The 18,056-nt window shown below is 40.1% G+C and overlaps 1 protein-coding gene across 2 annotated transcripts in view; it reads right to left on the bottom strand.

Moving 5' to 3' along the window:
- The window catches only part of OTUD7A (OTU deubiquitinase 7A), a 136,056-nt gene that overhangs the window by 12,318 nt on the left and 105,682 nt on the right, over window positions 1-18,056 (bottom strand). Inside the window, exons 13-20 of one of the 2 annotated variants that reach the window (XM_048956804.1) lie at window positions 17,092-17,206; window positions 16,748-16,832; window positions 3,790-14,948; window positions 3,567-3,658; window positions 3,140-3,198; window positions 2,984-3,060; window positions 1,853-2,020; window positions 1,237-1,350 (exon numbers count right to left, since the gene is read on the bottom strand). In XM_048956804.1, the coding sequence (XP_048812761.1) occupies window positions 13,515-14,948; window positions 16,748-16,832; window positions 17,092-17,206 (1,634 nt within the window). In that variant the 3' untranslated portion in view covers window positions 1,237-1,350; window positions 1,853-2,020; window positions 2,984-3,060; ... (1 more) ...; window positions 3,567-3,658; window positions 3,790-13,514. The remainder of the gene's footprint in view (window positions 1-1,236; window positions 1,351-1,852; window positions 2,021-2,983; window positions 3,061-3,139; window positions 3,199-3,566; window positions 3,659-3,789; window positions 14,949-16,747; window positions 16,833-17,091; window positions 17,207-18,056) is intronic. The other variant, XM_048956805.1, reaches the window with a different exon arrangement.

An 18,056-nucleotide genomic window follows, 5' to 3' on the forward strand; every position in this document is an offset into this window, starting at 1 on the left:
GCAAAGCAGACTGGCTGTTGCACAGGTTTTATCAGTAATAAGATACATAGTCACCCCTAGCTCAAATCTAAGCCCAATACACAACAAATACCTGAAGTCCATCACGCAGCTACAGCTTTTATTTGAATGTGGGACATGAACTCAGGGAGTTCATGCAACTCTTGGGTGACAGCAGCAAACAAGGCACAGCCACTGACACCCATGGGCATCCCCCAGAGATGTGAACACAGAGCTCTGCCTAGAAAAATCTTTTTTTTCCATGATAATTTCTGTAGTTAAAATTTTTCTTTAAAGAAGGAAAGCAATACTTCTTAAACAAAGCACCTATCAACACACAAAATCCTGTAGATGGAACATTTTTCTGTTTTTCTAGAATCCTGCAGAGAAGACATCAGTGACAGATTGTGCAAGCAACTGATGCCCCATTAAACTCACAGCTGTTCTTCTGTTCACATAAATGATGTTAACTGGAGAGCATTACCTATAAGCACTGCAAAGAAAGATACCACAACTTTCCCATGATTATATGCCTATCATTTCTAACTCCAGTGTTTCACACTTACCTTCAGTTCTAGAGCAGAGACACCAAAAGCATGTCTGATTCCTTGGGCAGGAAACTAAACTTGAGATCTAACTGGTCTCTTCTGTATTGCATTTATCAGTATGCCAAAATGACTGTGCTGGTGAAACACACAACAGAAAGCGTATGTAATATGCTGCTGCAAAATCTACCTTCCTGAGCTGTCAGCAGTCGCTCTGGGGCAGGAGCCAGGGCAGCTCACACAACCAGGGACAAAGGAGATGACAGACTGAGCTGACAGCAGCACCTGCCTCAGGAGGAAAGAGGTTCAAGCAATGTAATTTTGAACAGCATAGACACAGACTTGTGGAAATAGAGAGAAGATGAGGATCTGTGAGGTCCAACAGAAGGTTTCATGGGGCCAGGGTGGATGCTTGTTTTCTCTATAACTGTGCCAAAGAGCTTGCTTGCTGCTCCTACACACCCTGTGAGGGCAGGGCCTTAAGAAGGCAGTTCTTTCTGGTCTGTCTGCATATTCACAGACTTACTAATTGAAACATATTAGTAATTAGGGGCCTACACTAGGCAGTGCTGTTTGGACCACTTTCTTCCTACTTCCTTCAATTCAGTGATCAGGATTTTCATTACAATTGGCAGATGAAGTCTGATGTATGTGCCTTTGCTTTTCAGAAAACCTCAGACACGTCACAACTCACATGCAGTTGAACCTTGTGGAGGAGATACAGCCTTGGGGTCTTCTTGGCTTCCATTCCAATCACTCCTGCTGTTTTCAACCTTTTTATAAGTCTGAGCATCCTGAGGATGATTTCCTGTAGAATGAAGAAATTAAATTTGTTACTATTCTGCACGGCTCTATGATACATATATATATTTTTCTTCATTTCTAGTAAAATCAAGTTAGCACTTACATTTCACATTGTAAAACTTCTTTTCAGGCTAACTATTTACAGTCAGATAACCAATATAGTACACACTATGTAACCACTCTGACTACAGAGTTGCTCTCTGTTGCCAGGGGAAAGTTCACTTGATCAGTAATTTCTACTGCAATTTATTGATCTCAGATATCCCAAGTTTTAGAAACCTGTCTCAGATGAAGATTCAAAAAACCTCTGAATTTCAGACACATATTCCAGTTACACATGGGGTTTGACTGAGCCATCTGTATACAAATCAAATGAAAAATTGGCTTTTGAAAAATTGTTTTTACAATATTATAAGCAAGCAGAAGGAAGCTAAGTGTTTGGATTTTGACTGGGGTGCTCATCAGAAAAGACATCCAATGGTAGATTTCTAGAAGCAATGCCTTACATTGCTTTAATGTCCTTCCCCCAGGGAGGTCTTGAAGTGTTTATGAGTGCAAATTCCAGTTTTTCAAAGAAGTCTGCCCTGGGTTTTCCTGCAGCACTGGTGGAACTCACACAGCCCTGGATGGATGCAGGAATCAGGTCATATTGCACAACTGCACAACTGTAGCCTCTAAATCAATTTAAAGAAAGGACAGATGAATTATTTTGTGTACTACTGCAATAAAGGTAACACAATCCCAGTATCACTCAGCAAGGCAAGTTAAGTGTAATATTACAATATCCTTATACATAAGAACAATATTCCTAGAAACCAGCACTTAAAGATGAGCGCACAAATTGCTCTACTAGATACTCAAAGGTGTTATATTTCAAAGTATTTCCAGTCGGATAACAACATATTTTGGTTAAGAGATTTATAAAGTGCTTTAGACGTAGCACATGTAGAGTTAGATTTGAGTCACTACTCTGAGGGCTTAGTTTTTCATGTTTTATTTTTAAGCAAGCTCGGATGCTTACTTTCAGATTATGTTTGGACCAGCAGATAGAATCAAAAGTTCCTATCCCCTGCATCCTTCCTTCTCTGGCTATTATTTCATCTTCTCCCCCATCTGAAAGGTGTCTGTTATAAGTGGCCTGAAGGCAGTTGTCCTCCACCTCTCCTTCTATCGCATCCTTTGTGGCAGTGCTGGTATTCACACAATCCTGCAATAAGCTGCTTCAAGAAGTCAAACTGACAGAAATCTATTCTGATAAAAAAATATTGTTTTGGAGGCAATGCACTGTGCAACATACGGGAAGTTCTGCTCTACTGGAAAGGTCTCCCGGTTTGCAGTTCAAGTTGTACCCTGACTCTATCCTTGTGCCATCCCTAAGCCTTCTCCCCTGTCTGGTAGCAGTGTTGCTCTGACTATCAGTCAAAAGATAAAGAGATGTAAAGCTATCCAGCTCCAGGGAACTTTCCTGTAAATATTTCTACTACTTGTTTCTGGTAACAGCAGTAACCTTGAACAGCATAAGTTCACTCCTAAGTCATTTCCTCTATACTACTCAATGCAGTCCAGTCTCACCAGTCAAGACAACTCTTCTGCAAAAGTAGAGGTGTGAGCAGGTCCCTAACAGCACCAATCCTTACCTTCTGTCTGTCTTCAGGTTCAGTACGTTTGTGCTAGGGATTAAGGAAATCCTAACGGTGGGTTTGCACACTGGTACCTGGAAACCAATGGAAACCTGCTGAACAGGTAGGAGTGTTCAAAGATTTGGAACTTTGCTTTGGGATCTATTTTATTACCTGATTTATATCCAGTTCAAAGAGGTTATCAAACAGCAACTATTGAAGGTAAAGATGTACTGGGAACATGAGCAGAATAATAAAATGGTTAATAAAGAACTTTAATAAAGAATGAAAGAATGATAAAATGAAAAAAAAAAAAAAAAGTTATAGAACTTATGCTCTCTCAAAGCTTTTTAGCATACCTGAAAAGATTATGAGGTTAACTGATAAACCCTTTAACACCAACCCACAGTAGCCAGCCCCACAACAACAAATAATTTTATCAATCACCAGAGAAAGACACTTTAATGAGTTATTAATAATATTAGCAGAATACAGTATCCTAGTACAGAGTAATCTAGACTGCTTGGTAAACTGGGTACAAACTGATAGAATAAAGATTAAGACAGACCTTTAGAAAGACAAATTCCACCCCCTTACTTACCAGGTGGACAGCTCTTGCTCAGGAAACAGGAAAAAGACTCGATCAAAGGGCAGCTGAAGCAGAATTCCTTGCACATCGTAAGCCCAGAAAGACTGCAGACATTTTTGGGCAGAAATGCACAATATTTCAGTTAAGAAATTAACTGGTACTGAAACATACACTATGAATTATCCACATACACAAAGAACCAGAAACTAACTTGAAGCTGCAACGATGGACTCACCTGTTAATGCAGTCTGCAGCAGGGGCTGCCTGAATTAATTCTTGTTCATTTGGAGTGCACTTCAGAAAAAATCTTTCAGTGCAATTCAGGTATCTACAGATCGAGGGAGTCATTAAAAAGCAGGAGAGTCAAACACAGGCACGACGAAAGTTACAGAACTGGAAATACACTTTTTTCCAAGGCAACAGTCTTGGAAAGCTCAGTCTGATATACCAAAGGCCCAGCACAGGCTACAAGCAACAATGAGACCCAAAGGCAGATGTTTGCCATGCAAATTCATACCCAGAAACAAGTTTTTATAGAAAAGGTTAATTAACCATTAAATAACATACTACATCTCCATATAATTTCTTCTGCACTTATCCAAACCAGCCAGCCAACCAACTCCAGTTCCAGAACAGCTGTTGACTCAGGTCATCTCCAGGCATTGACCCCCTGAGGACAGCCACAGCTCGCAGCCCAGCACAGTGCTGCAGCACTGCTCTCCTTGCACAGGGAAACTTCGTATCCTTACAGCCATGGGATTGGGAGCATTAAAAAAAGCTGAGCAGACCTCACAGTGCCTGGTTTCTGGCTTTTGCCAATTATTTTGTTTATGTAAAATGAAACAGTGACTTTACAGAAAGAGAATGAAAGTTTATGAGAAGCCAATTAAATCCCCACTGGTTTGCAGCATGTCCCCTGTGTGCTTCTCTTCCAGGTTTCAGTTTCCCCTGCTTATACTAAGGAGGGTACACAAAAAGCAGTACCAAGAATTCAAGCAAACAGATACTTTAGAAATAAGTTAATTTTATTGAATAGGCATTATAGCTTCTCTCTGTTTCAAATAATGAGAAGTCAATTCACACAGATTACAGAGCTATCAGTTACTTGGAGTAATCTTTCATAAAAGAAAGAAATTAAATACAGTTCTGCTATAAAAAGTGCGACAGTTATAACTGGAAGTTTTTCAAAACATAAGCAAGTTTTACTACCTATTGCAAAAATTGGTTTAGTGCTTTAATACTTTACAAAGGAACAATCCAACTGCTAAAAACAGCTCTTACACATCATCTTTGTCAAATATGGATCAGATTAAAAATGACATTTAAATTGAATTAGAATGAAAACTGCAGGTAGAAAAGGTTCCCAAGAACTCACACTTTTCACAACAAAACATACTCATTATCCTTTAACGTTACTGAATGCTCATTTCCTTTGAACAGTGGATTGAAATATATGGCAGTCAGCTTAAAAATGACCAAAAGTTTTCACTGCAGGCAAAAGAGACTCCAACCAACCACACCTTGGAATTGTGACTAGGGAAGGCAATGGGAAAAGACAAATTCATTTCTTTCACACGTAACAAAAGTCTTGCATGAAAATGATCAAATACAGACAAACCTAAAAAGGTGCTTCAGCTTGAAATGTGTTTCAGATACACCTTACTAAACTGCTTTTTGAAATCCTAAATCAATCTCTGCTAGCAGAATATAAATATATAGAAGACGTAGAAGAAATAGAAGAAATAGAAGCAACTGAAACACAAGCTCTGAAAAACAAGGTTGGTTCCACTACACCAAGAACTTAAATTCTTAACCCCCCCCCCCCCCAAAAAAAAATCAGCAAGGCTTGCTTTATTCCTTATTAACGTTTACTTGAGAGTTGGTGAGAGCCAACCACCCTTCTTTGAGATACACAGTGAAGGTGCAAACACATTGCTTCAGTTTTAAAAGAACTTGGTTCGGAAGGTTCTTAGAAAGAGTCACATTACCTGTCCTGTTTTATTCTTTATTCTATATAAATAGCTATGGTTATAATTGAAGAGAGACTCTCAATAAATGAGTAAATGAACTTCTATGAATGGAGTGTGACACCTGTGCTATTTCAAATCCTGTTTGCGGAAACAAGCTACTCCGCATGCAAACTGCACAGAGAGGGAAAATGCAGCAGAGGCTTAAAAATGTATCCTACACAGATGAGAACAAAGAGCTTTCAGACTTGTCCAGGAAGCAGAACATAAAAGGAAAATATTAGCAGTAGCAAAAAAAAAAAAAAAGTGTGAACAATTTGGGGAGGGCAAATTATACAATAATAAAGTTGTGATCAATTAGCTACTCATACCTTTTGTGTATAACAACTTGGACTGTCCTACAAGATTTACCCTCATCTGAAAGGCATTAGGTTTTAACACAGAATTGTGTAACACAAAGCCTACTGAATATCAGAAATACAGATGAACTACACCAATGTTTTCAATATCTCATTCAACTTTTTCCACACAAACACACCAGTCACAAGAATCAATGAGGAGGAACAAAGCCTTCCAAGGAGAACACTGCCTCTCCGCCATGCAAAAGTTAACTTTGAGACATAACAAGAAGTTTGTAACAGTATCTTATTTCTTAAAACTGAATGCAAAATAAAGTCTAGACTGATTCCAATAGGAATGCAAGAGTTGCACAGTTTTGAAAAACTGTTTCATAGCTGAATCATGGTAAGGCTGGCACATCATGAATGCAATACAGAGTTCCCAGAGTTAAGAGCAATGGGCTTGAAAAAGACACAAAGTAAATGCTCCTCCCCAGGAAAGAGCAGGGACCTAATCTAGATCATTTGGACAGAATTTCATACAAAACTGTCAAAGCTGACCTGGATTACTACAGTAGGAACTCCTCGCTGCTTAGGCCTGAGGGTCTGATACCATTCATTATTTAACTTGGCCTTAAGCCCCGTTTCTTTTCCTTGGTTTACGTTGAATCAAGATTGATACTATGTATGTGCAACACTCCTTGAGGCTCCAAGGGAAAGCATTCTGTGTACTGTACGTGCACACTACAAAGACCGTATTTACAGAACTTGGAACCTTGAACAATTAAATAATAAAATCATTGCCTGATATCTGCTAGTATTAAAACGGAACTGCACACAGTTTGCAAAGGGTAGAGACGAGAGCGCTTCTACCACGCCTACATGGCTGTACTTCAATTTACACCTGATTGCAAGCCCGCTACAAAGAGACGCCAGGCACTCTCCTAGCCTGAGACACCACGGTTTGCTCTGACATCCTCTGCATATGTTAAACAAAAGCACGGGAAAGAGGCTTTGTGTCAGTTAAAACTGGAGGCAACAACAAGCCAGTGTTCCACGCCATCTGCACTGCAGGCACAGCTCAGCCACCAAGGGCCACAAGGAACTGTGTTTGCTCCGGGTCAGCCATGCCTCTCAGGCTCCTGACACAACTCCAGGCTTCACTGGGCAAACGTGCTATGCCAAAGGATCCCAACTTCATCACAGCAAAACAATTCCATGGGATTTACCTCAAAAGTAAAAAAGCCTTTCACCTCCTGGCTCCCTGAAAGCGCAGCCCCAGCCTTAAGGCCATTTTTTGTTCACATTGCTTTTGCACACGAATAAAATAAGTCATTATCATACCAGTTTTCTTGTTTTTAATTTCCCTCTTAAAAAAAAAAAAAAAAAAAAAAAAAAAAAAAAAAAAAAAAAGAATAAAGAGAAAGGGGAAAAGGAAAGTGAAATACACAGCACTCACAGAGGGGCACCTTAGGCACTGTCTAGTTCTAACATTGGTTCATACTTCTGTAATCTCAGATGATGTGGACACTGCAGAATTTGCTTTCTGGCAAAGGGTAAACCTCTGCATCAAAGTAAAAGGCTACAACATGCAGAGATAAATGGCAGAGCAACATTCCTTTGCTTTCCCAGGACACAAAAAGATCTACGCTTCCAGTCCTGAAAGGAAATGGTTCCTGACACAACTTAACCTTCCCTTCTGCAGTACTGTGGTGCTGACATTCACCTGTTTTTAGCCTCGTCGCTTATGTTGAGTAAGGTCTTCTGACATGGTGACACTTATGAAGAACTGTAAGTTTTTAAAGCAAAAAGTCTTTTAAAGTGACAGGTTGTTTGGGTGAATATGCAGACACTTATGCAGAGTACAGCAAGTCAGAATGCTTTACAGCCATGGCTAAATGAGAAGTGGGGCAGAGGCTGCATCCAGCTAAGTGACTCCTGGTCCCCAGAGAGTCGTAATTTTAAGGCTGTTTGGAACCTGGTGGCTTTTACCCAAATCACGTGTTCCACAGTGCAAATGTGCATCAGCCATTTCAATTCTCCTGATACAGTACATGCATTCAGGTAATGGGAGATAAAACAGCAATCAGAACAGTGTATTTACTTGAGAGGAAAAAAATGAGTACGCTACACAAGAACATCAGTGGAATACACCAGCCCTGTTTTGACTGCAGTAGGTTAATGTATAACAATATGGTCTTTTGGTACAAAGCAAGTCTCTCCATAGGCATGCAATCACTCCATGAATAAGCCCAATTATTTGTTCATACATGGAAAAACACTGAAGATAAAATGCAATTTCCACTGAGTAAAAATAAGCAGAAAAATAAGCAAAACCCTGAATGTGCGTTGGAGTATTGCTGCCCTGATTTTCTGGAGGCAGGAGCTTGTTCTCCTCCAGAAACTGATGCTCAGTCCATCTTAAAACCAGTCTGTTTATTAGGAGAAACCTGAATGCAGAATCATCACATGAGGCATCCAGATCCTACTTTTTGGTTGGAGTACATAACTTAATAGGAGATTCATTTAAATTAAAAAAAAAAAAAAAAAAAAAAAGCAAATAAAATCACAGAAGTTAGAATTCTAAAATCTTACTGACTCCCAATTTAAAATATGCCTCAGTTCATAAAGTCCTTTTTAGGATGACTCACAGGTAATTGGGATGTACAGTACAAAAACCCATGAAGAAATGAATTCTGCACACCTTAATCTGCAGGGAGGCAACACATTTCAACTATATTCAGATACAATGCATCTGCCAATTACAAGATGACATTTCTATGATCTGTAGTGATTTTCTTCCCACAGATGCTAAATCACTGCACTGATTACTAAGTCTTGATTTTCATTTGCCAGAAACAGTAAATCCAAGACCCCATCTTTCTAAAAAGCAAAATTATCATTCATCAGTGGATGCAGGGTATGTTCTCAACATCCCGGGTCAATCAGTAGCAGTGCAGAAATGCTTCATTTGGTAAGGAAACTTTCCAGATGAATGTTTATTCATAAGCTGCTTATAAAAGTGGCTATTGGTAGAGACCAGAAGGAAGAATGGAAGGAGATAGGGAGGAACAGTGTTTTACCAAAATATATAAAGAAAAATTTAAAGCTTTTCAATTAAGAAAAAGAAAAACCTGTGTATTCAACTCTCATTAGACACAGATGTGCACAACAGACAGCAGTTAGAAACAACACACATTTTTACAAAGCTTTCTTTTCGTGGTTAATTTCTACCAGCACTTTGGAAGGTAACCTACTAAAATGATGACCCTGTTCATAATAAAGGCGCAAAATATTGCTCTGTGGCATATTTTGAAAATAATATAAAAATAATTTCTATATTACAGTTTAAACTTGGCTTGTAAAATTCCAACATAACACAGCCTTAAGTCTACAAACAGAACATACTTACAAACACCGCTGTGGTTTTTTCCTCTTGTTTATAACAATACAGTATTTTTAGTCACGTACGTAGGAAATTAATGTGCAAATTAAAAGAGGGATTAGTGCCTGATACCAAGATAGCTTAAGTTCTATGCTGTATACCTTTTGGTGATCCTCTCTGCAAGCTGTCGTACCTTAAAACAAATACACTCCAAATACACTGACAGAGACTTAAAGTACACAAAGCTGAAAAGCCATCCACAATCACCACCAGTTACTTCTCTGGACCTCTGTCTGAGATCATTGCTGTATCTGTCAGCACACACGTTCCTGACTGCAGAGTATTCCCAGTGTGAAGACCTTAGTTCTGTGTTAGCTCATACTCTGCTCTGACATCCAGCTTGCAAGCATTTTAAGTGTCCGTGAAGCACCTGACTTAAGGCCCCCTCTGCTAATGGCATTCTGTCTGCACATTTCAGAGGACAGCAGATTTAGCCCACAAAGACTTAAAGCATCCCTCTGCTCCTCAGGCACAATTCTCATCCATTCTCTCATTGGAAGAGCACCGATATGCAGCCTGAGAACAAGCACTGGCTGAAGGGCTCTGGCCTCCATCCCACCAACATCTACGCTAAGTTTTTTAACAGTTATGTTACGTTTCTGAAAATAAGCAGTCTCCTTTATGTCAGGAAGACTGTTCATATTGGTGAAGTTGAGCACCAGAGTAATTGTTTGCAGAATCAGGGAGTTGGAGGGCAGTATTTTGTCAGATCTGTGCTGTGCATTTTTTGATATCTACACATTCATCATCACAAGAGAAGTAGATTACCCTGAATATGCCTGTATGTATATTGCCTCGGCAGACTGCTTTGATCTGCAGTCAAACGGTGCACAAACCCATGTTAAGCATCTCTCCTCACTGCTTTCTCTATCAAGTGATACTGCTCATACCATGAGTTTTGTGATTTTAGAAAAGATGACCCTGAAGACTTCACTTGGCCTATTTAGATGCACTAAGAAATAAGCAACGCAATCTCCAAATACAGCGTTTTACTTTCACTGATGCTTCTCGTGTTACCTTTGACTTAGGAAGAAGGAAGTAACTGCTAAAGGAATCTGGGTCACAATCACTGTTTCCACTGCAGTTATAAAGTATAATTAATTATATTAACAACAGCTTAATCAATCATTTAAAAATCACTAAAAAATTTAGAAGTTGCTTTTGGTAATCTATGCCACCTTCTTCTGAATGAGCTGCTTGTTGGCCGCCTGTTACAACTGACACCCACATCTGAAAAGAATGCTTAAAGTCCAGCAATAGCTTATTAACTCCTTGTAGAGAATTTTAAGTGGAACTTCAATATAAAGCGTGACTGAAACCCATTATGTATTACAGGCCTACAGTGTTATGAACAGACCTTCACATGCTTTAAAAATTTCAGCTTCCTCCAATCTAAGTATCTCCTGGTGATTCTGCTGCTGTTCTGGGAGGGTGTAATCAACCCAGGCTTTTAGATTCTGGATAACAGTGATGATGTCCAATTGCCATAAAAAAGGCACGTACAATGGTAAATGTAAATATGTGTATTGCAGCCACACGAGCTAACAGAAAAAATGAGCAGGGATCTCCAAAACCAAGTGATTTCTGTTCAGTGGTAACTTACAAGTTCCGACAGGGGGCCAGGTCAGGCAAAGACTGACACAATCCCTATTAGATGAGTCCTTTATCTAAATACTGACCTTCTGTAAACTTCATATTGTGAATAGCATATCTTAAAAACATACTTCACAAACAATTCCACTGAAAAATGGAAAGCAGTAAATTCTCGTGGTAATTCCTTGGTTTTGGACATGCACTGTCATTGTTCCCCTCGTTCAGAAGGAAATATCTGACTCAGATCCATGCCAAAGTGTGTCCAAAGGTGCATTCTGCTGCTAACATAGTGTTTCTTAAGCACAACTTCGCACAAACATTCCCCAGAGCATCAAATGCAACCACTACTGTAATGCTCTAAGAATTCTTAAATATTTATTATATCAAGTTTTACCCTGTCAGATTCATCCACCTCAACAGCAAATACAGTATCATCCAATGTCTCATCTAACATATTCTGACCTAACTTAACTTGAAACCACAGATTTCTTTGGCAATGAGAACTTGCATGTCATCACAACATTTACCCCAAACAGGTCACGGCTTACCATTGTTTTCAACCAGTCACAAATTTTAGAACCTGCTTACCTTAAGGACAGAAGTCCCAATGAGTTTTAATTCCTCATTAGGCTTCCCAATACTTCCCTTTTATGAAAGGCTGCAAATTCAGTGACATCCAGTGTGTGCTCAGTATACTGCTCAGATATATGAAGTACAAGTCTGGATTCATGGAACAGCAAACAAGGGATGGACCAGGGCTTTGAGGAGCAGCTGATGGCCTTACTCTGAAAGTGTTCTTTAAATCTCTTTAAATTACGTAGTCAATTTTAAATATGTGTTCAGTTTCATAAATTTCTGAGGGACGTGAGCAAGTGTGTATGTGCTTTTCAGAAACATCAGCATAAGGCTGTGTTGTGTTTCATGGGCTCCTTCACACACGGCTTTGAGACTAGTTAGCGTTAACTGTGTACAAGCCAACCATGCCAGGAGTCAAAACGAGTACACTAGAAAAGCAGCAGAAACAATGATCCCTGCAGGCTGGAAAAATGCTATTCTGTAATGCACAAGGCAGGACTCGTGTCCTGCACCTTGAGATGGCAGAGAAGCATTCTTGAAGGCAATACTATGTTGTACTTCCTTGTGGAAAATGAGCTTAAAAAAACTGTAGGGACACAGCTGATGAACCATTGCTCACAAGCACAACTACAGAGAAGATCTACTCTTGCTAGATTATGCCAACAGGCGGTGGGAATGGCATAAAAAATGCATATGCCATATTCAACAAAACATGCTAATTTCAAGCATCTACTTGAACAGCATTTCTGGTATTTGCGTTACAGAAATGCTTCTATGAACACAGCTTTATTTTCAAAGGTACTGCAAATATTTATGTAAGTATCTGGAAATCAGACTTGTGCACATCTGTGCTAGGAGAAGGCGTTTGTACCTGTAGGCATTTTATAGCCCTCTTGAAACCTCCAGGTAGATGTATGACTTGCTCAAGACGAAACAAAAACAGGTGGGGTCAAATGTCTTCAAGAAATGCTCAGAAGTAATTATGTTTGCAGTAACTATCAGTCAACAACATTGGAAAAGGAATAAACAAATAACGATCACATTTATATAATGGCTAAGGCAATCTGGGGATGCAATACATTTGTTTTGACAAGCAGTTCATTCAGCTCTAGATTGATCCTACATTTCCTAGCTGGTCATCAAATTTTCCAAATCTAATAGAATTTTTTGATTTTGATTTTAAAATAGTTTTTTTTCCCAAATTTAGCAGCAATGAAAATACTACTGAGATTCAGGTGCCCAAAATTATACTGAGTTTTATATGAATTTTCTTTGTCTTTTTTTTTTTTTTCCTTAGGAAGTGAAGTCTTGCAGGTCATGTTTTTATATAAAATGCGTTTACAAATTCAATACAGGTAAAAATGGCGCAAATCTACTTTATAATGGAGATGTACAAATAACTGCTGAGAACTTAAAATCAGGAAGAGCTACAGCCCTCGTGAATTCAGACCTTTCACCTCCAGTTTCCTAGAATCATTCCGTCTCAAACTAAAGTGAGTATGAACATCAGTGCTAGTGCAGTACGCTGCCATCTTGAAAGTGTGCGTTATGCAAAAGTCGCTACCCTCCAGAAAGAAAGAAAAGCTATGAAAAACTTATTCTTGCTGAGGAAAAAAATACTCTCATGACAGCTATAGAATTTCAAATGTTTACAAGGCAGATACTACCCTACTACAACACCACATCTCCGGTATTATGACTTTCCCCTATCATACTACTACCTGAGTGATGTCAGTGTAAATTCAGGCACCATTAGTAAATTTTTGACCAAACATACACACAGCACTGACAAAGAAGTAAACAACCCTTCAGCTTACCCAGAGTATGTAAAAAAGACACTGACAAAATGGAAAATAATATATATTTTTTTATGATAAATTAATCCTATTATTTCCTCATTGCCCAGGAAAAGCGAAAAGCTAGACACTATTTACTCATCAATCCTTTATTCTTTTTTGAAGGATTCCTTTTACTGCAATTCAACACTGTTTACTCTGCAAGTAAGAAAATGGTAAAACTAAATGTAGTCACGGAAGAATCCTCAATGCCTGTGTCCCTTACTTTCCCTCTCCCTGCGCTTCAGCTCTTCTTTGTAGCAGTACGAACAGTAATTGTCAGTCTCAGGACGACCATAAAAGGAACAGTTATCCTTCTTACAGCGGTTTTGCTGGATGGGATATATTGGGCAAACTGTGCTTCTGCCTTGATTTTTATCATTGTTCAACCAGGTCTGAGGAGCATCCTCATCAGCATATTCTAAGCAGTCTCTAATGTCGCCAGTATTAAATCCATTAGTGTATGTCTGAGACTTGTGTTCAGTAGGCATGGCATAGCTCAGTGATTCCACTGTGTTCACTGTGCGGATACCAGTTATCCGGGCCGGGCTGTAGCTCTGAGAAGACAGTGATCTGTTTTGTTGGGGATACGTGGCACAGGTTTTTAATGTGCCAACCACTGGCTTGTAAGTGTCATCTTGGAAGCTCGATGGCTTGGAGTTGACATCATGCAAATGGATGACACTCTGCCTTTGAACAGGTGGTGTATGGCTATAGTGGGCAGACACTGGAATGGGTCCACTTTTCTTAGCACCATTACTAGGTGAAGAAAATGACCCCGGAGTGGGACTAGTGCGATCTTTAAATTTTAAAACCAGTTGAGTCGTATGGCTTTGAGGCAAGACAGGTGATGCCCTATCCTGAGGAGATGTTTCTGACTTCTCTTTTGAATACGCTTCTGGCTCCAGCTTCCTACTAGACGACCCATTCAGCGCAGCCTTTTTCTCAGCATCCTTTCTTTTCTGTTCCTGCTCAGCATTGAAACGCTCCTGTGCGCTGGTTAGGTAATAACCAATCATCTCCTCATGGAACTGATGCCTGTGGCTGGTCAAAAGCAGGCCAGCAAAAATAAACTTGCGTTCACCCTGCATGGCCGCTCTCAAAATATTGAGGCTGAGTTTCACATCAGTGCTGTATTTCCATGGATCAGCCTGCTTGTCAGACAAGGATTTTGTGTTCATCTTTTCAATGGGTGAGTTGCTAGCTCTGTCAGTAGGAGATGGGGTGGTCTTTTCAGACGGAGAAGTGCTTGCAGACTGCCCAGATTCTTCTTTGCTTCCTTTTCGAGACTTGGACTTCTTCTCTTTGACTTTCTCCATGGTGTCACCGTTTTTTCCATTCCCTGAATTTGCCCTGCTCATTTTGCCATGCACCAGGCCTCCAAGACCGCCCATATTCTTTTTCAGCTTAATTCCTAGGGTTTTACTGAGGCTTCCTATTTTATTGGCAACTGAATCCGTCCTGTTTTTGTCTTTATCCTTCCTCTGTTTGTCCTTTTCTTTTTCTTTATTGTTTTTTCCATTACTGCCGTTGGAATTACTACAGATGGAATCTCGGTCCGAGTCCATTGAGTCAGCCAGAGATTGAACGTCCTCCCCAGCTGAAGCTGTAGGGGATTCTGGTTGAGCCAAAGGGGCCTGCTATGGAAAATTAATTATAATTAGATACAGAAAAAGCAGTTTCATACAGGGACTTGGTGCAAAAAAGTATAATCTAATAAAGACTTTCAAAGTGACTTTAGAAGTGTACTTTTTATACTGACATTTTATACTGGTTTCTTTCTTATTTGGCTGTGCTACCTATCTTGCTTGCTCCTGCAGTGGCTTTTGACTCACTCCAAGCTCATCTGAAGAGTAGAGGTCAGTCATTCAGAAGTTCTGTGAAAATCATTGTCTGAATGATGGAGAGACTCAAGTCAGTGCTCTCATCAAGAAGTCTGCAGCTCAACCTCCCTGTTCACACTGACCAGCAGAGTGGCTGCAACCAGTCACTGAACTGGAAGCATCCACAGTACTTGCAGCCTCTCAGCAAGCAGACAGAAGATCAGAAGAGAACTGATACCACAGCAATGGAAAATTAGCAAGGTTCTGCTGAAAGCTGTGAGGGGTGTGCAGCATACAAATCTGTCTGTCGTAATATTTCAGAATTCCTGATGTTCATAAAACAACTTAGTTAATTTCTTTGTTGTTCAGGCCTCCAGTCCATTTACATCAGTGCTACAATGCAACAGAGCTAAACATCTTGTCTGACATAGCAAATTTAATCACATAGACCAATAAGGTCTGCTCACTCTTACTGAAAATTAAATGCAGATAAAACTGATGCAAGACATCTGAGTTCCAAGTCATGTTTTAGGTAAGGTGATGAAGTATCTTCCTTGACAATGTGTAGTAAGAGGATCCTAGGACAATTTCAAATCTGTCTGCAGTCATTTAGTCCTGCAAAACTTAGTTTTGCATCCAGGCATCACAAAACACCAATCTGCTCAAGATAAATATGAAACACTCAACTAACCATAGTGATATAGAACCACTCTGGAGATGTATACACCTTCACTGAAGAAATGCACACTTGTTTCTTGTCCCTGAGTACTTAAATGTCCTCTTGTCTGGAATCCTGAAGCAGGGAGAGGTAACGCAGGTCTCATGTCGTTTCAGGCTCACAGCTTACAATTACAGGACAATTTTGCCTCTCCTTTTTCTGATGTGGTGGCCACTGCTTTAGGGTGAAACTATAGAAAAATGGATTTTTTTTCCTCTCCTGCAGCTTGTTAAACTCTTTTTCCTTTTGTGTAGTGTTCCTCCTTTCAAATACCATCTGTGCAGGCTGTCTAAATCACCACCATCTTCTCCTAGCAACCTTTCGCCTTTAGACTAACCCCTCAATCTATTCAATGTAATTTGCAGAGAAATTTGCAGCTGATGAGGTGCCAGCTGGGCATAGTTCTAAGATAGTTTTTTAAAAGAACCAGGCTCCAGTTCACTGCCAGTCTGTGGCCTTTTGTCAGCCAGTCTACACTGGAGGCTGTCCAGGAGTCCAAATCTGTTCTTAAAAAGAGAAAGGGCTGGGGTCTAGTGACCTAACAGTGGTATTAGGAGAGCAAGCCAAGGTTCTGAGAAAAAAAGTAGTTAGAGAATGCCTGTTTTATTTTTCTGAACTGAAGGGGATACTGAAATAGATAAGAGAAAGATAAAGCCAGAAAATACACTTCAGAACGGAATGTAAGTTGCAAAAATATGCAAGAAATTGTCTTAAAGACAGAACACTAGAAATCTACAAGCCTAGAGGCACTGACTGTGTGCCACAAGTGACTTGTCTCTGCTGCTAGGATACAGGTGGTTTCAGGCAGCTGGCCAGGACATGCAGCCTACCCTACACAACACCTTATTGTGCCTCATATCACTTATTTGGTTTAGACTGAGGAGGAAGTTTACCTTACCCGTGTTTCAGATGGTATGCGTATCCACGTTACATTCATATAGCTGTGTAGAAGATTAAGCTTTGCCTCAAGAGACAGAATCAAACTAAGGATGAAAACAGAAAGGAACACACAGTCAAAAACACACTGAGAAAAGAAGCGTATATGGAGAGATAACACTGCCAGCACAACAGCAGCCTGATCTGTGACCATCAGCTGGAGACCCACCCACCCACCCACCTCCTCTCCCATGTAGCCAGAAAACAAGAACAAAGCTCCTTCTGGTAGCAGCTCTCTCAGTACTTAGATTAGGTATGGCTCAAGATATTTTACTGCTTCATACTAAAGCCACAGGAAGGTCTTACTTGGCCAGTTTGGTGTTGTCATTGTCATCTTTTCCCCATTCCCAGTCTTTCCCAGGATCGACCGCAAAGTGCAAAGGCAGTAGCTTATGTTCAGAGTCAGTCAGGGGGATCACCGCTAAAGTAGAGATAAAACAAGGATCGGGGTGGGAGCGTGGAACAGAGACAAAAGATCAAGCTGTGAGAAGCAGTTAAAAAACGCGGGTAAAGAAAAAGGCCAGAAGTTGGATATGCCACAGTACTGGCTCATCCCTATTTTGATGTTTGCGTGACAGAGGAAGGGGAGAGTAACGCTCTGATTGCTACTGGCAATAGTCACCAGAGGCATCACGGATAACAACACCATTTTGGATTGCACAAGAAGTACTTCCCGGAGACAGAACAACTGAAAGCAATAAAATGTTGAATTATTCCTCTGCATCTCATACAGATGTGCACGTTTGCTAAATATTTTCATTTTCAGGTTTGTCAGTGGAAAACAAAACCATGCTAAGAAATAAAAATATACTGATAACAGCATTATTTGACAAAGCAAGCAGTTGGTACAGGGGTTCTGGACTCAAACTGTGAATTAGCATAATTGAGGAGCAAAGATCAACATATATATGAGCTAAGAGGTCAGTTTAAGACCTGCCTTGAGTGCAGGGGAAACAGCATTACTGCTGTAATAACCCAGCATCACTCTCTATCTGCTTTGGCTGTTCTGTTCTTGCCCCTCCCTGCCAGAGCTCTGCCTTCTGACATATCTTAATGACTCTGCTTTACACTCAGCATGCAGAGATCGCACTTTGATTTCATGGAGTGTCTATCATCCATCACCACCAATAAACTAAGAGAAAAGCACTGTCAGCTTTAATTAAAACCAGCAATTTGCTTCCATTTCATTAGAAAACAGTCAGAAAGCTCCTGAGGGATCGGGCAGGATCTTCAGCAATGCAGGTCACTGCTGTTTCTCTGACAGCCAGTCA

The sequence above is a fragment of the Lagopus muta genome, chromosome 10 (genome assembly GCF_023343835.1).
Source record: "Lagopus muta isolate bLagMut1 chromosome 10, bLagMut1 primary, whole genome shotgun sequence".
Lineage (NCBI taxonomy): Eukaryota > Metazoa > Chordata > Aves > Galliformes > Phasianidae > Lagopus > Lagopus muta.